General features: G+C 38.5%; 1 protein-coding gene across 1 annotated transcript; it reads left to right on the top strand.

Annotated features, from left to right (window-relative positions):
* The first annotated feature begins 1,403 nt into the window (after positions 1 to 1,403).
* LOC102095516 (beta-Ala-His dipeptidase) lies at positions 1,404 to 21,056 on the top strand. The gene is given in 10 exon segments (XM_065053437.1): positions 1,404 to 1,481; positions 5,698 to 5,900; positions 7,392 to 7,674; positions 10,909 to 10,936; positions 10,939 to 10,992; positions 11,548 to 11,708; positions 13,104 to 13,253; positions 13,447 to 13,464; positions 13,466 to 13,589; positions 13,999 to 21,056. Coding segments are annotated over 10 exon segments (1,293 nt in total). The 3' UTR covers positions 14,193 to 21,056.
* Positions 21,057 to 22,840: the final 1,784 nt, after the last annotated feature.

Genomic DNA, 22,840 nt, shown 5'->3' with positions numbered 1-22,840 from the left:
AAACCACAAAAACCACAAAAACAAAACCCTGCTAAACTCAAAGTTTGTGTTCTGATAAAGAGGAATAGCAAAAGACACAGGTATTGTAGTGAATCCACACAGAGAAGTTAAGAAAAATGCTATCTCTAAATTTTAAATGTTTTGTTACGCAAACTTTCTATGTATTGCATGTTATAGATTGAGATAAAGGATATCCAGCGGTACCATTGAATGTGTCTATCTCAGCATGTAGGAAACAACTGAAGAATACAATATAGCCATGCAAATAAATGCAAAACAAAAGTTATTAGTGTGTAAGGTAGCACTGAAAACCCTCATATCATTTCTCTGCAATTAAATATTTATACCAGCAGCATATTTCTTACATATTTGCTCATGCTAACTTAATATTGTACTTAAAATATTTTAAAATTAAGGTAACAATGAAGGCATGCTGATTTTGCTGAAGTCCTAATTAAATTAAGTTATTCTTGTTTGACCATGACTTTGTAACCAACTGAGGCTGCTGGCTTGATGTACTAATAGAAACACAAAGTAGGAGAGCATCTCTGCCCGGGATAGCTTACATTTTCAAAGGACAAGAGAAACAAAGACATTCTTCTTTATGCCTTGTTTTATTTCTGCTCTTATTTTCCTACAATTGATGTTTCCTCCTGCTTAAACACTTACTGCACTACAAAGAGGAGTTGTCTGTGCCAGCACTCAGCCATACTATTCAAGTTGATTTTTTAGTCTTTCCTTGTAAGTTAGCCTTTCTTTTAGTTAATAAGCTACCACCAAAGTGTTTTTATGAAGGAGATAAAGCTGACTTCATTTTAAAAGGCTTCTAAACAATGTTGGCAGTGTTTATGATGCTCCATAAATGGAATAATGACCATAAAAATAGACCTCTTACACTGTGGACTCTAAACCTTGTTCCAAGTTATAGGTTATAAAAAAGGAGCAATTAGCAATGAAATAATAAGCTACAAAGTAATCATCACTCTTTTCTCTCCACAACAGTATAGTTTCTCAATAGTATAGTGATAAAAAAGCAAATAGCTGAATAACTAAATTCAGTAGACCTATTTCTCATCTTACTCCTACTACTGCAATTCAGGAGTAACTCCAGTGTGAAAAAATTAAAGTTAGGATTGTCACAGATGAGTGATTTAGGGTCTTGCTACAGAGCAGTGTTTAGATTACTTAAAGAAAAGTGTGATTTAACAGAGTTCAATGGCAAGATTCACCCTATTACTTACTGCATGGAGGAAATTTGCCAAGGAGAATCAGGTGAGAGTTGGTCTAAATTGATTTCTATGGGAACAGGAGATGCAAAAGGGTAGAAGGAGGCCCTTCATTGAGTCATGAGGTTCAGAATTGACCCCCTTGCTTTCTAAACTCCTTCTCAGAGTGGAATCTCAATGTGGCTGGATCCAAACTTAGTCCCAGACTTGATCATTGGTTCCTGTCTAAGAGCCATAGAGGATAAGGGAAAACAGGTAAAGGATTATATGTATGTTTGGTCAAAGGATTGTATGTGCATACCTGATTCTTTCTATTGCTTGCCTAGGATTTTGAGGTTTCATCCTGCTGTATCTCAACCTGCTTTCTTCCTTTCCAGAGGCCTGGTGTCAGATCACTCCCAAGTCTGGATCCAAAGTCTCTTGCAGGAAACTCATCCATATCTGAGTACAACAACATAGGTGTAAAATATCATCCTAGCAAGTCAGAATATAGTAAATATTCTTCATGTATGTTGCAGTTTTTATTTTGCTTCTCAGTGTCTTTTAAGGGCGTTATGAACCAGATTAGTAGCTCAGCCTTTCATACTAACAGACATAGCTTAGTACTTAGCTATATCTCCCATGTTTCTTTCCTATCAACCTTTTTGCTATGAAAAGAGCAAAAGACAATGTAGTTGTCTTTCCAAGAGGAATATTTTTATGCCAGTGATTATCTGATTGCAAACCAATGAGCGGTCAAGCTCAGAAAATTTTCTTAGGTAAGTAGTGAATTACTTCTCTGTAGATGCAGAGTGAAATACTAATTCCTGGGAGAAATTCTTTATCTTAACAGAAGTATATTTTCTTCCTTTCCAGTTTTCAAGTCAACAAGCAAGAAACAAAAGCCATGTATTTCCTTGAAGTCCCCTAAAATACCATGGTAAAGCGGCAACACTCAAGTGCTTTTGTTGCTGGGATTCCTTGCAGGATCTGGGACTTACAGGGGGAAAAGGAGGAAGAAAAGGAGATGGGGAAATTTCTCATGGCTTGATGTGGCAGTGATTTGGACATCCTGTTTGGATTATTATATGGTAGAGAAGCAGACTTAAGGTTCTAAACCAAAAGTTTATCTTAAAAGTAACCCTTTGTAACTGCAGAACATACCAATGACCTGAGATAAAATGTCCCTGTTTAGCAGGTGGAAGAGAAGATCTTTACAGTTCAAGCTCTCATCACCAGCCATAAAGTCAGTGGCAAAACAAGACCACAAATACAGACTTTATTTTCTAATACCTTCTGTAACATAGCAAAGCAGAACTGACAAACAAGGTCTCATTTTTTTTTCTCTAAGGCTTAGCAAGAAGGGCAGGGGTAGTCACTGCCATTCTCCAAAATGCACTAAGGCAGCTTGTATTGCAACACTTCTTAAGAATTCACTGGTGGAAACATCACTGGGCAGCACAACGTCATCTGCCAGACAGTGTCAGATCTTACCTATGCTTTCCAACGAACATTTTCATTGCTGTTATACGATTTATTGGATTTGATGCCATTTCTTACACTGTCTTCAAATGCGGTCAGGCCTTGTGAGTGGGTGTTCATCCTCCTGCCTGTGACTAGATCTTGGCAGCTCCTGGTCATTAACAACAGCGGTGGCTGCATGTGGTCAGGGCTTTGCTGGAACTGCAATGGGAAAAAGTCATCCTCCTCTTCCAAGGGTCTCACCTAGTCTGCTGAAGAGATGACTGAGGCTTGATTGCCTGTGTCCACCAAAGGCAAGCCATTTATCAGTGAATGTTGTTAAAGGAGGTTGAATAATTACCCAGTTACCTCAGTTACCTTCTTTGATGGTGATTGTGTAGAGGGAATGCTTCTTTCAATGGATATGACCATTGGTTTGATAAATCAGCTCCTACTGTCATACACATCTTTATTGCCTTTCATCTCAAATGTTCTTTATATTATTTGTAAATGAGGCAACTTCTGACTTGGTTTTTCTCTGAGTTGGTGGCAAAATGTTCAGTTTTCATTGCCATGCCTCCCCATGCACACAACTCAAATGCTGCATCGCAGGGAGGAAAGCACATGAGGCATGAGCTTCAGGAATGGCAAGGAGGGCAGCAAACCATCTTCAAGACCTGTTTCTTAAATGTTTGTAAGTTTAGTTGATATTTTACCAGAGAACCATCCTAGCTAAAGAATCAAACTGGATTTCTCATTAAATTACCAACTAAGAATGCTACACTTTCTTTTAATGGCACTTAAGGAGATGGGAGAAAGTGAAAGACAAAATGTTCTTCCTACTATGGAATGAAGGAAGAGAAACTGTGTGACTGTCATGCATTATTTCTAAAAATAGGCATGCTACATTTTTTTTTTTTTATACAGCAGCAACTGCTCTTTAATAAGAGATCAAATAATAGACTCTGGAAATTGAACACTGAAGTCTTTGATATCCTCCTCCCTGCCCCCCCAGCTTTATCATCCTTTCAAATAGTTTTCCCCTCCTCATAACACTGAGCTATTTTAGCCTTGCCTGAAATATTTCTACTGCTTTATTAAACCAACTCCCTTTTCTACACAAGCTTTCCCAGTTGTGATCCAAATGCTTTCTAGCTGTGTTGTCTGTGTGTTAGTGTTGCACTAACACAAAGTTCCACCTGCTCCTACTCTTCCTTCCTCGAGTACAGCACAGCATAGCTGTGACCTGATTTCTTGTTTGAATTATTAGTATTTGGTGCACTTCGGGTGACTGTGTAAGTATCTCTTCACATTCATTTTCCCAACTTTGCCATTGTTCATGCTCATTTTTGTTTATGAAAGCAACTATTTTTGTGATATTCTGTAATCTTTTATTGAAGTCTATTGCTGTTTCAAAAATATCGCAGAGTTATTTCAAATATTCCCAGGATGTTTACCTTGTTATAATATTTTTGTTTTCCTCCACAGCATTTTGGTTTTGTTGTTTCACTTTCTTAGACAGTAATGTTGTGGGTTTCAAATTTTCGCTTATCTTGTCAAAAACAAGATGGCAGGGAGGTTTGCAAGTACTAAATGACTTCTGTGCTTATCAAGTGTTTCAGTATCGACACTGTTCTTATTCAACCACAAAAGCTATTTGTTGTTTAATAATCTCATGTCAGGATTGTTCTCCCTTATTCATGCAAAATATGCAACATATGTCAGTGAACCCATTTTTTTTCCCTCCTTCTAGAAATGAAGGAAAAGAACGGTGAGTTCTCTGGGCCATTGATGTGTGTTGGTGTTTGCAAGTCTTGCCCTTGGGATGAAGTTTGTGCATTGCAGATTGATGGTATGAATATTTCTTTAGAAAATGCTTCCCCTAATTTACTTATAAAGCAGAAATTGTAAAGCTGTTCACTCTTTGGTCTCTTTTTCACTCTTTTTGTTTCAGAAACTTGACTATGAGATGACTGAAGATTTTATGTGATAAAATAATTCAGGTATACTTTTTCCTGGCTTAAATAATTTAAATGAGACTTAAATAGGCTCAGCATTTTGTGGTTGTCTGTGCTTTGTAGCACTGAAAAGAAGTGCATATTGCAGGATGTCTTTAACATTGAATTTCGTCCTTAACTTTCAGAGAGCATTCATCTCAGCCCTGTGTTGCTCTCTAGGGCAGTACTGTCCTCATCATCCTCTTCAGCATCGGAGACGGAGATCTTCCAGTACATTGGTGGTACATCAAAGTGATTTCATTGAGTTAGGAGCTATATCTCAATGAAATGAGAAGTGCAAAACTGGTTCCTTGGAGGCCTGCCCTCCACATGCCAGGTGAGTTTTTGCCACTAAGGTAATGAGCGGAGTTCAAGGTCTGGCATCAGGTGTGCCATGTGTGCTTCATAAAGCAAGGCTGCCAGGGGACAGTCTGTGCTGGGGACCTTTGGGTGGAAGAGAGATTTTCATGGACTTCAACAAACCAGATGTTTTGGGCATCCTCGGAGTATGTGCAGAGAGAGGCTCCACTGTGCCAAACTGCACCTGCATGGGAGAGGGAAGCCAGAGAAGATGCTCTCTCACTTGCTTGATTTTTGAAGGTTTGCTCTTGATGAGGAGAGTAGTCTTGATCCCATTCTGGTTTGCGCTTTCGTTTTTGTCAGTTCCCTGTGAAAAGGCAGAAAGGTAATCATCCCAGTCAGTATCAGTTATGCTTTAAAGCTCTGAGCACTTCTGAAACCTCATAAGGATCACCAAGGTAATTTGGACACAATGCAGTTTCTGCAATGCAAACTGGTCAGCATCTAGTCCACCTCCTTTTCCCCTGGATTTTAGAGCTGTGGTTGACAGTGTGAATGTCTGAGTGTGGGCACCCTCCCCATTTAGAAAGCAGGACTCTCAACCCTGGGGACCCATCTAAGCAATTTCTCTCAGTTCTGAAGCCTTATAGCATCCATGGTATTGCTTTGATGGGATAGAAGTGAAACCATCTTCTAATGTGACACTTGTCATGTTCAAGAGTTAAGCACCTCAGCATCCTGGGTGGTTTAACTGCACTTCTGTCCTTCTTCTGCAGGGTCTTAAGGGATGGGTGGCTGTGGAAAGTGATTCTGTTCAACCAAATCTGAAGGAAGAAGCAATACAAATGGTGGTGTTGGCAGCAGATAGACTTGCAGTGCTGGGAACCACTGTTAATTTAGTAAACCCGGGGTCACATCAGCTGCCTGTCCCATCATTGTATTTAAAACATTGTATCTGTACGTATGGCCTACCTATTAGATTCAGTGCTCTGTATTTGCCTGTGTGTGTTATGACAATGATATTTTTGGTGGCTGGATAACAATTTCTCAATATTCCCATAGGCACAGAATACCTGTCACATTCAGTCCCTCCTCAGACTGCTTGCCAGCAGACGTGCGAGACCACACAGACAATCCAAATGCAAATAGATGTTCTCTGCACAGCAGGGACAATTTGACACGTTTAACTGGAGGAAAGCAGCTTGCAAAAGTAAAAGGTCTGTGTTTTTACCAGGGCTTGTTTTCACATTCTTCTGAGTAATGAAGCATGATAGCTAATGCATCAGTTCATCCCCAAAGCGTCTATATGGAGGAGGTAGCTTTTATAAGGAAAATATTGCCAAACAGAAAGGACTATTTTGAGCATCATCTTTAGGTTTGGGAGCTTCTGACAAACACTTCAAGCCATTTTCTTAATGATTGTTGGAAAGCAAAAATCAAGATTTAATGTCTGAGAAATCTTTGTCTCTAGTTTACTTATCTTACTGTAGTTGGGAGCTCTTTCCTGCCCTGGGCTGTCAGATTTCTATTTTAACAAGATCGCTAATGGTGATTCCCTTTTGCTTCCTCTGAGGCTTTTGGGGAGGATTGTAAGAGTCTTAGCACAAGGACCCTGGAGAACAGCAATATTTTTATGTTTCAGGTTATGTTATGTAATAGTTGTAGTGATTATATTTAAAATTAAAATGCTAGCGTGCACTTGGGCATGCAGTTATGGTTGACACAAACTGTTGCTGTATATTTTGGCAATAACAGTGGGGAACTGATTACCTGTTGTTGGACCGGAGACCAGAGATACTTTTTTCTTTTTCTTTTCTGCTTAGGGCCAAAATACTGTTTTGCAAAAGGGGTTTTTCCTTTGATTGCTGGGCAAGAAGCAAATGCAGACTGACATCATTGGTGAACACAAGGGAGAACACACACTCCTTCACTTCTTATTTCTCTCCCCTGTGAGACAACCAGCCTTTCTTGGCCCCTGTGGAGGTCGGTTCTGCACAGCAGAACATTACAGGATTAGTTTAGCACCTTAACTTGTTTTATAAACAGTCTGAAATAGCTGCTGCTGCCTCCTGCCAGCAAACCTTCATTTTATTTCATTTCTGTATGTGAAGTTACAGGCCTCCTGCCATCTCTCTGTGGCAAAACCAAACCCCAAATTAGTTTGTGTGGCTTTTGACTATTTTCACTATTTCAGTGTCACATGTGCTTTTGTCATTACAGCACACAGCTCTGTCTTCTCCAATGCTGGAAAGCAGGAGTTTAGTAACAAGAGCATTTATGACATTAAAATGTTAGAAGAGTTCCATAAAGTCCCTGCAGAACCTAACAACTGGAAAGAAAAGAAAATCTTCATTTCTTTGGGTAGGTTAGGGCTGGATTCAAAGTCAGATTTGTGGACCTGATCAAATCCAAGCCAACTATGTAGAAGTATTTTAAATAAGAGTTAATAACTGGGGAAGAATCCACAAAACCCCACTGTACATTTCTATGGTCACATGGATGTGCAGCCTGCCAAAAAGGAAGATAGCTGGAAAACTGACCCTTATACAGTGACCAAAATCAATGGTGTGTATCTGGTCATAATTTCTGGCATGTATCTGGTCATAATTTACAGAAGTGTCTTTATGCAGTCTGGTATTGCTGTCATTGCTCTGCAGAGGAAAACACACTGGGGGAAGCATTTAACGTATATTACACACATAAACCAGCTTTGATACCCTATTCTCTTGAGAGCTTTTAAAATGGTGAAATAACATACATCACAGATTGGTCATGAAGGCTCATCTCTATTGTGACGTTTTGCCAGTCTTTGGTTTTCTCTACCTACAAGTTACCTTCAATTTATGTGTATGCAGGAAGAGAACAAGTATCAAAAAATGCTCATACATAATGGGCCGTTCTTTCAACAATGTATTAGATTTGTCAAAGCAAATGCTTTGAATGGGTGCATTCACCAAGTACAAATACACTCACTTATAGCCTGACATATCTCTAAGAATCAAACTTTTGCCTATATTATTACAATGATCAACATAGTTATCTTTAAATCAGTCTGCATATTTAGTAACTTCGGGCTAGTTGTATCCCTAATGCAAACCTAAACCAATATACAGTCTAAGCTTTTAACTTGGCTAATGAGCATCCTTTAAGGTGAATTTGCATGACACATTTTGTTAAATTGTTGAGAAACAGTTTTGTGCCTCTCTTATGACATTACAGCACAAACTGAGTGTAAGTCTTGACTTGAGTTCTTTTGCAACCTTCTGGAAAACCAGTGTTTTTCTTGAATCAATAGTGCTGAATTGACCTCAGTGCCTCTTAAGTGCCAGCAAACACACATGTTATTTGCCTACAGATGAGTTGCTGTCAGTGCATATGGTTATGGGTCTGTCTTTCTGCATCTTTCCAGTTTTTCAAATCACTCATAGCTATTTTGGCATTTTAACAAGCAAGCAAAAAGAAATCTTTGTCATTTGAAGCCTTTCCCTAGAAAACAGCATAGACCATCACACAATATTCATGAACAGTTTGTTTCTAAATTTTTTGTGGTCGTTTGAACCGTTGGTGAACCCATCCATAATACAATTTCATTTAATTCTACACATTTGTTCCTGGGTTTAATCTGGGCATTGAATCAAAAGAGAAAAGAACTTAAAACCTGTAATGAGAAAATGAATTGAAATGGGAAACTAACCTCAAATTTATTTCTCCTATGGGATGTATCAGCATTTCTAGCTCTCACTATTCCATAAAAAAGGTTTTTTATTTAGCCTTGGAAATACATCCTTATAAGTAGCAGGCAAACAGATTTGTGCGTGCTAAAAGGACAATTAGAGTATAATCACCAGCAGCATTTTTACCACCGTGTGAGCAACTCTGGTGATAGATAACATGTTGGGAAGACCACAGCAGTGGACCTCTGCCAGTGGTTCCCACATGGGCACTAACAGTGGAAAAATAAGACAGGAAATTTTCTGTGAAAATGCAATTGCGGTTACACAGTGTGACTTTCCAAAGCAATTAGAATATTTAACAGTATCAAGAGAGAGCCCATTTAATGAGACAGTCCAGCAAGTTTTCCGAAAACACAGAGAGTAAAAAAAGATATCACTTGTTCTCCTTCAAAAATGAAAAGTAGATAAAAGCATGAGGATAAACAAGTTTTCCTGGGAAACTACGTGTCTATTTATAACCGCCCTTTCTACTGAAGTAAGCTGTATATCCCATGCCCTTCCTTTCCTAGCACATGTACTGCACACCAGTCTGATTTTAAAGAGGGTTTTTTAAAAATTATTTTTGAAAATGCTTGTTTCTTACCCAGACTTCTCTAATGTTCATTTAGGCTGTGCCAGTAAATTTCAAGTTTGTAATTGAAGGCAAAGGAAGAAGCAGGGTCCTTGGGGCTAGAAAAATTACTTGAAGAAGAAAGCCAGTGCTTTTTCTCTGATGTTGAATATATTGTGATTTCAGACAACCTCTGGCTCAGCAACAAGAAACCTGCCTTTACCTGTGTGAGTTGGGAGGTAAAGGACACAAGATTCTTTTCAGCTGGTCCCCTGACCAGAGAGCAGTGATGTTGCTGTGATCACATCTGTATCTGCATGCAGAGAGAGACTGAGAAAAAGCTTAATATTTATAGATATAGAGCTTTCTTCCATATCCCTTCTTGCTTGTGCAGTTTCCCCGCCTCATTTCAATTCAATTAGCCTTATTTACTTTCATTAACTTTTCTTCAATCTTAATTTCTCCACTTATGCTCTGTCCTCGATCTCCTTCCTATCGCATTGTTCTCCTGGCACTCTCCCAGTTTTTCCTCATTGCCTCCTCTGCACATCAACTCTGTTCTCTTGCAGCATCATCCCTAAGCCCCTGACTCTCTCACTCCAAAACTATTTCTTCTGCTACTCTGCCCTTTTGCAGCAGATACTGCTTAGTGCAATGTATCTGCCTAAAGGGACTCAATTTAGTTGGATCCCTGGGTTTAAAAGCCACACAAAGTTTTTGTAATCATTGGCAGAAAATAGTGCTCTGTAGTATATTTAGCATCCAACATAAGCTACTGTGAAATGAAGAGCAGAAGTTTCTCATCTGGAAACTTCCTGATGAAGCATAAAAGGAATTCAGAGAGAAGATTAAAGAACTAGAGAACTAAAGAAAAATCTGCATTAACCTTTATGTCTGAAAAAGAATGAAATTTGCTTTTAACTAAAAGAGCCTCAGCTGCCTTGATTCAATTCTTCTAAGTCTTGGTTAAGAAAAATGATGCTATTAAAACATCAAAAGTGATCTCTGCCTGCTACCAGACAGTTGGCTGTAATGAGGTTTTGAGAAGAATAAACAAGTTTGTTGCAGGAAAATAGTTTATGATAAACTTGTGTATAAAAATGTGTCTGGAAAAAGAACCCATTTAATAAACCAAATGTCTCTCTCTATTCTAAAGCTGTGTGATTGAAGAGACCTCTCAATTCTTATTTGATGCAATCTGGAATTAAGGTTGGACATATATTTTCTTAATGCCAAACAAGTAAGGTTTTCTTGCCTTTGTTATGAAGATTTTGCATTAAATAAAAAGGATAGGGAACTTGAATTTATTCTGCAATGTTAGAAACAGCAATATGCAAGTGTTTAATTTATGATGCATTTAATCTTACTGAAGCAAAGGAGGGAATGGAGAGGGACCCGTGCTCTCAAATGCTCGTAAGCACTATAGACAGCTGAGTTTCTCTCTCTAGTTAGTGGTTAACAAGAGAGCCCTGTCTTCTCTTTACTGAAGCAGATTGTTTCTGACATGATGTTTTCCATTTTATAAACAGAAACACATAATAGTTGTCTATTAATTTGTGGCCTTGTTTAAAAAACTGAAGCCACCAGTCACTGTGGAAAACAAATATGCATGGAAGAATAAGGTAGAGAGTGGTTATATGTAACCAGTGGTTTTGGTGCAGGTTGAATGTGGAACCAAGGACCCCCGTGCTTGAACTTTGGAGGTATCATTCATAAGCTGCTGATGGACCTGATTGCTCTGCTGGGTAATAACATGCATTGTTGCTCAGGAGTAACTGGGGAGCAATGTCTAGCAATCAGCCTAACGAAGATCAGTGCCATGTTTAATTGATGTAAGTAAGGCAAGTCTAATTGAAGCAAGATTCCCAGGTTTCCAGATCTCAGCATGGCCATGGTGGCAGCAGCTGAGGAGGGGAACATCCCTGAGGGCCTCAGATGGGTCTGTTGTGCTCTTGTCCATCATGTGTTGACCAAGAATGTTTAAGGATTGCTGGCAACTTGAATACATAAGCAGGTATTGAAACCTGAATTTTTAATGCTGATTTGTATCTCAGGAGGATGATGTTTTCATGTCAGCAGCTGGGCTGACACATCATGCACAAACAGCAGCTCAATGGTTTACTCAATAAATGTGAAAATACATCAGGTTAAGTGCCACAACTTTACAGATGCAAACAGTTGTTAGTAGTTGTCAGGCTTTCTCCTGTGGTAAAGAGTTAGGTAGAAGGGAAAAGGTGTTGTGATTGCCTAGGGGGAGAAATAGGTCCCACTTGTACTGGGATCTCTATCTTATTTTGTAGAAAGCCTTGTGGATCCCACAGGTCCTACTCAGATCCCTGGAATCTATGGCAGTGTCTCTGCCTTGATGGAGGAGGATAGGAAATTGTATGAATTGATTGAATTTGATGTAGAGGAACATAGAAATAGTAGTGGCATGAAAAAATTCCTCTATGGCTCCAAGGTAACATAAAATCTGTATAAATGGTCAGCATAAAGAATTTAAATCAGCCATTTGTAGCATTTATGTATAAAGCCGAACTGAAAGATATTTTCAGCTACTGGTAAACTCAAAATAAAGAAGTACAGAGCATTAAAAGGTAAATTAAATTAATCTGCTGAAAATGTAAACTATTGCATCTGGGGAAAGTGATCCGAAATATGAATGATCAATGAAAAGGAATAATGCAAAATTAACGCTGACGCTCCCCCTCTCTTGCACTGTAGTTCTTCTTCCCCTCACCTAACCAGCTAAACAAAATAAGCATTAAAACCGTGGATATAGGTTACATAGTAGGAAAGAAATTGTGTTTACCTCTGACAAATGGGAGGCAGCTTTAGGCAGATGTGTTTTGGGGTGGTTTTTATTTGTTCAATTCACATTTTGATGTCTGCTGAGTATGCCAACAAAGCACCCAGAGCTGTAAGCCTCTCTTTGCCAGCATTTAAAAATTATATCCTAAATAAAAACCAGCAGGTAAGGGCTGGCTCAGAAAGAGATCTCTGCACAAGAGTGGCAGCTGGGAGAAAGGAGTTATTAAGTTGTTGTTTTATTTTCTTATCACTAACATACTGTTATAAGCTCTAAACACGGGTGCTTTTATTTCCATGAAAAAGCCTCTGAATTAATCTAAGTTGTAGTGTAGTAACCAGTAACACAGAAGTATAATGTAACTACGCTATATAAGTTTTGATACTTTACCTAGGTGAGGATGAAGTGGTGCAAATGTTATGAGTACATAAAGCTCTAGTCTCATAAAACTGGAGTGGAAGGAAGGATGCAGTGCCCTGGGGTTCTGCATGATGGTCAATTTATAATTTATATACTTCTTCTTTATTCCTTAGAATATTTTTTTAACCCTTCTTCTCCAAAAAAATAAAATCAGCTTAGTTAGTGAACATTGCTATCTTACCACTTGTATTATTTAATACTCATTAGTAGAATGTCTTCCCTGGTATCATCTGGGAGGGGTCTGGCTAAACCAATCACAGGTTTCTTCTCTGAGAAGTTCAGAGATCAACAGATAATCAGATCAGAAGTTGTTCTGATTTTTCTTTGTGCTAGAAAAATTTACTTCCAAAATATTTCAAAATAATGTTCCACTTTTCTTGCTGTGCATGAAAAGCTGTTCTCATCCAAGTATTTCTAAAGATAAATGTTGACTAGAAGAAGTCACGTTTTTTTTAAATTGAAAAGTCGTAACTGTGAGTTTAAATTAGAAATCAAACATCTTTAAAATACAGGTGTCTTCAAATACAAATTTTAGAATGGAAAAAAGCTGTGTCTTCACACCAATTAATATCAGTTGTGAATGACTCTAGTGCTATCCCTTATATTTTCAACGTTATTTTTTTTAAGGAAGAAATACTTCTATACCTGTGGCATTAGCCTTCTCTCTCTGTTCATGGGATTGAAGGAGCTTCTCATGAACCGGGAACTAAAACAGTCATTTGCAAATTCTCAATCCATCAGGTCCTTCACATGGACCTTTTGGTTGTGAAACAAGAGGTAAGAGGCAAACATTTTCTTTGGCCTCTACTGTCTAAACTAGTTGCTCTTAGCACCTCGCAAATTTACAACCCAAGTGGTAAACTGAACATTTCTAGCATTTACCTGCTTCTGAGAGCTGAAATGGGAATGCGGGTGTCAGCTTAAACTGCAAGAAGCTGAAAACTTTGAGCGTAATGTGTTTTGCCCACAGGTGGTCAAGCACTTGGAGGTTCCTCTTTTATGAGAGGAACGATCCAAACCAACTCTAAGTGTCAATGTCTTTGCGTGCAAAGCCCTGGCTCACTGATATTAATGATCCACCGTATAAAGCAGAAAGAAGGGCAGTAAAAACAGGTATATATGTTCCTTCCTTTTTTTTTTCGGTTCTTAATGTGTCTTCAAGTGTACAGGGGTATCGTGTTAATCCATAGAGCAAAAGGGATTTCCCAGTTCAGTGCTACTTGTCACCCCCATCACTCACTGATTTTTGATAGAACAACTCGGCCGCATCTTCTTCCACACCTTGCTGAGTTGGGGTATATTTAATAAGAGTAGCCAAAAGACCTCATTTGGTTTCTTTGTGTACTGAATTGAAGCCAGAGGTTTGTACGGTGTAGCTGATTCATGAAATCAATTGGCTATGCACTCAAAACAATTTCTACTCAGAAGCTGTTAATATTGGCTATCTGCTCAAATAAATGGTAGCAGAGCAAAGCACCTTTACTTCACTTAATAATGATTTCATTCTTCCCATATACTTCAGCTTTTGGAGCAAATCCAGATTTCATTTGGGATGGTTCAGCAATTCCTGCAGCCAGAATGTTTCAGGCTATAATGCTGAAAAGTGTGATGATATTTACAACTGGAGCAGCTGATGATGGGGAGCACTCCCAGAATGAGAAAATAAGCCAGTTTCATTCATTTGTCCATTTGCGTTATAAAAGAAGGGAGAACTGAAGTATCAGGGTATGCATGCATAAGCAATGCCAGGTGGGAAGGTTTGTTCTCCACTGGACAGTCGCAAACTACTGTCTCTGGCAAACTTGTTGCTGTGCCAACAAGAAAGCAAAATTTCCAATCTATCCTTTTTTTGTGTTGCTCTTTGAAATGCCGAATAAAATACAAAGTCAACAAAGCATCATTTCATAAGCATGGGAACTATCACATCAGTGCACAGAAAGAAGGTTCAGTTCTGAAATAGCCACTTTCTGTCAAGTTAAAACCATGTGTGCGAAGCCAATGAATTAACAGTGTTAGAAACAGGATTCAAGTTTGCTTCTGTTAGCCTTATTCTAGGTGTGCCACATCCCATGTCACAGCAAAATTCTTGTTAATAGTTCTACAAGTTCAGACTACATATACTACAATATGGTTATTAGCACAGTTTACACAAAATCACAGAAAAGGGACACCAAAAAGAAGGGACTTTTCAGTGTATATCGGACTGGATAAATTTTATTCTGGACTCATTTTTAAACTATGATGCTCTTATGTTAATTTGTGTTTCATTCAGGGTACCTCTTCAGAATGAAACCTAAGTACTGTTTTTTTTCTCATATCATATTCTGTACAATCATACAGGGTGAAGATGATTTGACGATTAAACCTGCGCAGGTAGTAAGAAAACAACTTTGCCAGGATGTTCCACAGCAGCATCTATACCTTTGAGAGCTTGGTTGAGGTTTCAAAGACTTGGATGCTTAATGCCATTGGGGATGTTCTGTGGTATAATACCTGAGAAACAGGCCCCATGGATGGCAGATGCAGCTCAAGCCCTGTGTGAACACGGCCAGTGGAGTAGCAGCCAGCTGAACTGAGCACCCCAGAGCACCCCTAACAGCACTGGGTGCTGTAACATAGTGGGTTGAGCTCTGCCTGCCTCCCTGGTACATCGTCCCAAGTCTTGCCTCCTGTAGGACGTACATACATGTTGCAGAGAATCAAATGCTCATGGGTGGGATCATATTTTCCTACTAATTACACACTAGGGTGTGAGGGGTGTCTGTGTGTGTGCAGAACTCCTGTATGGGTAAGTGTATGTCACTGCACACTCCTGTTTTCACCTACCTCCAGAGTCTGTCCCCTCTGCTGACAGAAACACTGCCAGCTGTTTTCTACCACAGGATTTTCTAGGATCCTAAAAAATCTGCAGTTTCTCACCCCTTCCCCTTTTTACTTGCTTTCTCAAATACATCTCCTTTTAGAAGATTTCTCCTCTAGAAAGATGCTGGCTCCAGAATTGGTCAGAACTGTAGACGTTACCATAATTTTGGTGTGAGTTACACTCTTATAGGCAAAAAATGTGGTACTTTGCCAATACTTATTTCCCCAAGAGGAAGCCTAATTGATTTTCAAATTAATACCTTGTATCATAGAATCACAGAGTATCTTGACTTGGAAGGGAGCCATAAAGATCCAACTCCATACATTGTCTGTGTTTTGAGCTGCACACATGATGTCCTTTAAGAGGTAAATCATTGTATAAATATTTCAAACAGAAATATGTAAATAGAAAAATATGACCAGTTCCTTGTTAACAGAGTGCATTTTTGTCTACTTAGCTTTACTGCCAAACATTTCAGTGACCTTCTCATTTGCATTCTTCAGAAACATAAGAACAACTTGGCATTACAGATCATTTTGATAAATATGTAGTAAATGCTTTTCCTGGGATACTGCTACATTTGATTCCGTAAGAATAGACCATGAAATTCAAACCGACCTGCTAACAGTGCAAGCACAGTGGTATACAACTTTGCAAGCTCTTTGCAGATTTTTTTTCAGCTGAGGCATGTGCTTGAACTGAACTCAAGACACTTGGACGTCATTTAAATCTTTCCACTGGTTTCTAAGGAGGTAAGTGAAAGAGCTGCTGACTGTTTTAACAAGGTTTTCCAGCCCTGCCTATGGATCAGCAGCTCCTGCAAAGCTTTTCAGCTGATTCTGCAACCCACATGGAATGAGTTGTTTGAGATGGAGGATGATGGAGGTGGTTTCTAGTTACTTCATCTACTCTCTCAGAGTTTTAGAAATTGCAAATACTACCTGAAAGCATGTTTGCATTTTGTTACAGTACTTCTCTCGGGTACTTTGTGTGAAACTTGCCATACTCGCTCCTCAAGGCAAGAACAACAGCTGTGTTTATTCACGATTTTAATTTTATTTTGTGGACTTAAATTAAATAGGTGTGTAAAAGTGCTTGCAAAAACATAACTAGGCATCGAATTTGGATTCTATTTGCTAGGAAACTTTACCCTTGGGAGTGGAAAATATACCCAAACAACAAAACCTTGCTTACACTTCCAAGCACGCACGGCACAAGGTGCATCCCGTCAACAAGGACAAATGGTCACGTTCCTTACCTGATGAGTATTTGAGACCTTCAGAGTATAACGTGGAAATGCTTCCCATAAAGTGACAGTTTGTACATGTCCTTATTTCAGTAGCTGTAGCATGTAGCTGTAACAGGACTTTGGATGCACATGCCAGGTGGATAAGATGCTGACCTCGTGAAGATGAAAACTAAGGATTAAATCTGTATTTCATGTAGCTTGACTTACTTTGCAAGTTCCTATCTGACCTGATACCACATTAAATCTTAAAGTTAGTATATTGATGCATAATGTACCAGACTTGATGTTTATATTTGAGATTATTTGTCTTCACAAACTTGCTTTGTGGGTTTGTGAGAGATGAATTATACAGTGGCAGAGCTGTAAATACTGGCAAGCTGGACATCTTCACACATAACAGATAATACAGGGTAATAAATGAATCTCTTTCATTTTACTGCAATGAATTACCTTTTTCTTTAAAAAATACAGTGCAACAGAAACAAATCCTTGGATGTTTGGCATTGTCAGCCTCCAGACAGGCTTATATATAGCTGTACTTAAAAGAAACCAGACATTGCGTATGTATGCGTGAATAATACTGATGTTGCTACCTGTCTTAAAATCATTGCTGTGATCTCTCGCTGTGAAATAACATGAAGTGCCAGCCAGTTGCATGTTTCTCATCATTTAGACGCAGTTACTTTTTTTTTTTTTTTTAATATCTGTAAGAATAATTCAGGAATCATGCTAGCCATGTGTTTTTATTTGTGGAACTGAACTGGGCTATTTTTCCTTTTCCTTTCCCCCCCCCCTTTTTTTTTTTCTTTTTTTCCCCCTTAAATTTAGAATTCAAACTATAATCTCTGTAATACAAACTGGGAAACTGGAAAATTTTCAACATGACACATTGCTGGCATGCAGCCTCCTGGTGTGAAGAAACAAGTGGTGGCAGAGCCCTCATATATGAATCTCATGTAAGTTTGTATCACTCTTTTTTTACACTTAAAAATTCAAGAGTTAATACTGCTTTATAATCTGCTGTGCATTACGGTCTTCCTGACAAGACAGCACATTCTATACACAGGGTCACCATCACCAATCTGGCAGCAACCCTGACATTGCTGTGAATGCTACAAATGACAAGAGTTTCATTTAATCACAGTGGAAGGACTAGTAAGATCTCGCAAGTACGTCCTTTCCCAATCGGTTTTGGTTTTGTTTTTTTCATGTTCTGGATACTGAAAGTTACTCACGTAGTTCACTTCTTATTGAAAAGCAGTGGAATGAAAGATAATGGGTTTTAAACAAACCAGCCAGCCCATGATGAAGAGATGTGGTGCTGGCTTCACTCCTAGTGAACAAGGCAGCAATGACAGCCTGTGGTGCCTTGGCCAAGTCACCACTGTAATGCGCACACAGAAGCCTTTGGGCTCCAGAAGAAATGAATTAATCTTCACCTGCAGTTCTCTTCAGGTGGTGGTCTATCTTAAAACGGAATCTTCTGAATGGAATAGCCTTGTTAAGGGAATTTATTTTCACTAGGATTCACTCAGATATGGATTCCAGAAATTCTTCTACAATAATTTATTCGCAAGGTACAGCATATAACAGCTTGATCTGGGTGCCTTCTGAAGAGTGACCCTCAGCAAAAAAACACCTTGGACTATTATACCCCCACAGTCCAAGCCCCAACCCCTTACACGTCACTCTGGGTCAATTACAAAATCAGTCTGGGGTCTTCCCGTTCTCCACTGGATCTCTTTGTCATGCGGGCTGTCAGTCAAAGCCCTGACCTTCAGTTGCTATTGTGCACCTGCATCTGAAGAAAAGTAAGTTCTTGGCAAACAAAAACATTCTTCTGCTTCTCATCTTTTTTTAGACACAGTTCTGTTTTTACTTATCTCCAGGGATGCAGCTCCCATTATCTAGTAGCTTAAAGACTCTGAGGCCTTTTTTACTCTAAGCAGAAAACTCAACACTTCCAGCTTGCAGATGTTATGCTAAGCAAATTCTATATAAGCAATTTCTAAACAAGTTCTATTATGTAAGCAGCAGTATAACCAATACTTCAATAAGCTACGACAGTCTATTCCCTAACAGCCTCAACACTTAAAAGACAGTGTCCATACATCAAAAATCCTGTTGTCCGATTCAAGGAACCTCAGTATTCAGCAGCAAGGAAAAAAATTAAGAGATCTGATTTATTGGCACACTGATACTGATATTTGTATCTAAAAAGCCATACCCACAGAAACATAAGTGAGGTCACTAGTTTGCATGCAAAACATTTTAATTGTTTGTACTTATATGCAATTTCATTATATGACCATTTATTGCTATTAATTTTTGTGATATTGAGCAGACAGACGGTTGGCTACTGTTCTAGACTTTTACATATCATAATTGTTACACACTTCTACAGCTTCTCAGCTGTCCTCTAATTTGGCTTTAGAGGAACATAACTCAAGACTATTCAGTGTCTGACTAGACTCCCCAGGTGCCTGTGTAAAGATGCCTCTCCATGCACATGGAGATCTCCGTGGCTCCTGCAGGCTTCAGGGATCTTGTTGTGCAGCCACTTGCAGGATCAGCACTTTAAAGATAAATACACTGTAGTGTAACTTTTAAAGCTGTCAGTCCAAGCTTCATAACATCACATCATAAATTTGCTAGAAAAAAAATAACCTTGAGAAGTCCACATAAATATTGCATTTGCTTTGCAATACAAAAGTGGGTTTTTTAGCTACAATTACGTCTTCAGTTATCTAAATATAAAAGCAGAAAGATAAATTTTAAGCCAGTAGAAATTCAGCTTCACTTTTTGCAAGGCACACGTTGTGCTTCTCATATTTGGAAGAGGGTGATGTGATCCACTGAGATGGAACAAGTCCAGTTCTTCCATTTCTTCAAGAGCTGAATAGAAAGCCTGAAATGTTACTGGCAACAGTATTAGCCTTAGGATAAGGATTAGTCTTAGGATAAGGGGCAGCACTTCAGGCATTATCTATTTTTTCAAGTTCTTGTAACTTCTACATGCAAGCTTGAACTGCTATAAATAGCATTTTTCATTGAAAAAACTATTTTCTTCTCTTGAAGCTGCTTAAAAATTTCATTCTTCTAGATTTTATAAAATTATAAGAAATTCAAACTGATCCTTGTAAGCATTCATTAAAGCTTGTGTACATGACTTCTCATTTTTCTCACATGTTTACTGCAGTTATAATAACAGGAAAAGTTGGGAAACACATTTTTACCTGTTTGTGTAAGGTTCTCTACATCACAGCAGAATGATTTAACAAAAGATAACTAGCAGCAGGTGAGCATTTTGTGTACGTGAAAACTGGTAACTATTTGTACTTCAAACAGCTGACCACTCAAACTGCAATCTTGCCTTCTGCTCCCTAAATCGCAAACCCAGATACTTCCAGCAGTCACTGCCCAAGCACCTCAAAAAAACCCCTAAGCATAGTGTTCTACTTTTCAAGGACTGTCTCTGATTTTTCTTTTTCTTTTGTGACACAGTACTACATGATTCAGACTAGCATGTCTTTCAGTTTGATTATCTAAGAATGCATACATTTATCTCAAGAACATGGTAGAGTGTTTGCTTAAGGGAACTAGAGGGGAACAGTAAAGCCCTTTTGTTCAGTCACCAATATACACAAAACAAGACTGCACCCAATAATTTGTCATTGAGAAAAACATTTAGTCTTGCTTTCCAAATAAAAGAAAAGTCACCACTTGTTCAGGCTTTTCACGCTTTAATTGCTTTTTCTGGGGGAGAAAAACATTTTTGATTAAAAAAAACGAAGGTATACGTCTGTATATATATGCATATGTAACTGACATTTTAAAAGTTTTTGGTGTTTACATCCCAATTATTCTGTTTGATATTTTCTTATGGGTATAATCGCATACAATAAAATAAAAGCAGATTTTCTTCAAAAACTCACTACTCTTGGGAAAAAATAATAACGGATAAGAAATCCTTATGGACAATACAGTTGACCGCTTGACTGTCCTACAGATATGACTCAGTGTCCTTTCCAGGGCCTGTCACAGATATTACACCATCAGCATCAAGTTCCATGGTCATGGGGTTATTTTTCTAAACAAATCTGATGTGCTAGAAAACTCATAATCCAGAGGTGTTAAGTATGATTACTGTGACTGCCTTTATCCCACTAAATGACTGATTTCTGGTGATATAATAATCACAAAGCTGTGTTTCCTGTACATGAATGATAATGGAATATTAAAACTCTGTCTACTTTTCCTACTTGAATTATACAGCTCAGTAAAGATTACTCTTTAAATGAGCAACATTTCTAGTGAAATCAATATTTTGACACGGAAGAAATAATTCCTAATGTCATATTCAGTTAGAAAATAAATACATTCTACATTTTCAATCAGTTTATAAACTACTCTGTTACCTAATTATTGCTTAGTACTAAATAATCATTGACTTCTTTAGTTTGTTTTAGTATAAGTATTTCAGAACAAAGAACAAGCATTTAAATTTTCAGCATGACTTTGAAATTACGTATCTAAACCAGCATATCAAACGTAGATATGTCTGTAAACATTTAATAAATGGAGCTTAAAATTACAAAATTTATTTTTGCCACAGATAAAATTTTCCTTTTATTAATAGCGATTCTACCTTAATTGCTGTTTCTACAATACCAATAGCTCCCTCTTCAGGCTATTCCTAAAAACGTTGCCTCTCTTTTCTGTTAGAAATGTTAGAAACATTTCAATTTACAAAACTGCAGCTCTCATGATTATGCCTTCTCCTCCTTTATGTTTCCTCTCAGTAAGCAGATGAGGAAATAACAGATGGCCCAGGCATGCTGACTGGGATACTACACGAATTTAAATACAGGTGCTACTTGAGGCCCAGATCTAAACAAAATTCTTAGGCATATAACAAGAATTTGTAAATCGCAGAGAAAGTGAGCCTGAGGGACACCAAGGGGTTGTTTCACCTATTTTCCCATGCTGAACAATGAGACTGTTCTTAATCAGATCGTTCTTAAAACTGCTAAGTTTCTACAGTCTCTCGATAACCTATTAAAATTCTTAAATGTCCTTATAAAAGTAAATATACGTGGAACTGAATAGAACATTGCAAATCAAGTATTCCTCTGTGTAGATTTGTTATTATACAGAGGACAACTACAACACACACTGTAACCCTGAGATACTGGACCAAGCGATATCTTTCTCTTATTTATGTTCTGTGTGATGCTTTATCTACGGATACTTTTGTTTTAACCTTTGTTCACTCATTTCAATCTTTACCAAGACTGTGGGCATTTATCTGGGTTCTCCACTTTCATTTGATGAATGGCTCAGGCTGCAGCGACCGCTTCATCCTCGAACCATTCTTAGAGTCTTCACAACCCACTCCAGCAATGCTGTGTTGTAAGGATAGCAGATCAGCCAATGACTAATTGGCTCAATGAAACTGCAACTTGTTTGGCCTAATTAGTACGCCTGACTGTGCCTTACATACACCGTACGACAGGAAAGAAGTCAGTGAACTCCAAACGTATTCACCATGGTGTATTCTCTTCCACTGACCCTCTCATGCCCCGAAACAGCCTTGAGGAACACAAAATGCTGTTTAACTAAGATACCCTATCTACTAAAAAATACTGTGTAACAAAACCATAAATGCTAAACCTGCATTTTCAAAAACATAAGCAACTGTGCAAAAGCAACTCCATTCCATGACAGATACCAAAACTCTTTAAACTACACTCTTTTAATTTTGATATTATACTGATCATGCGACTTAGGAAACTGGGAAAGAGCATGAAGTGTTTCAATATCACGGTTTCTTCACGAGCTTAGAAGACCTAACATGTTTTACAAACTGCTTCCCTTTCCTGGTCCCCCCTTTCACTGCCTCATTCATGTATTCCCACTCCGAATTGCATCCTCTGAGAAATACAGAGATTACAGCTTGGTGTTTGTATGGCCTCCAGTTGATAAACTTAGTGAACAACCGTTGTGTGCTGTCTTATCTACTTCTTTCCCACGCCTTGAAAAGGTCTATCCCATGGGTAAGCGCTGATTTTCAGTGCCCTGCTCACGCCGAGGCAGGCTGTAAAACCACCGATTTATTTTATGTACACCTCTGCCCCGCACAAAGGTTGTAAAGGCGCAACCCAACGCCAGGAGCTGCTATGGCAGAGGCCACACGTACACAAGGCTTCTTTTGCCAGGCGCAAATGAAGGCGCACTTTTCAACTCCGAACA

Source organism: Columba livia, chromosome 2, assembly GCF_036013475.1.
Source record: "Columba livia isolate bColLiv1 breed racing homer chromosome 2, bColLiv1.pat.W.v2, whole genome shotgun sequence".
In the NCBI taxonomy this organism is placed as follows: Eukaryota; Metazoa; Chordata; class Aves; order Columbiformes; family Columbidae; genus Columba; species Columba livia.
Note: the sequence above shows the minus strand (reverse complement) of the source record. Positions and strands in the feature narration are given on the sequence as shown.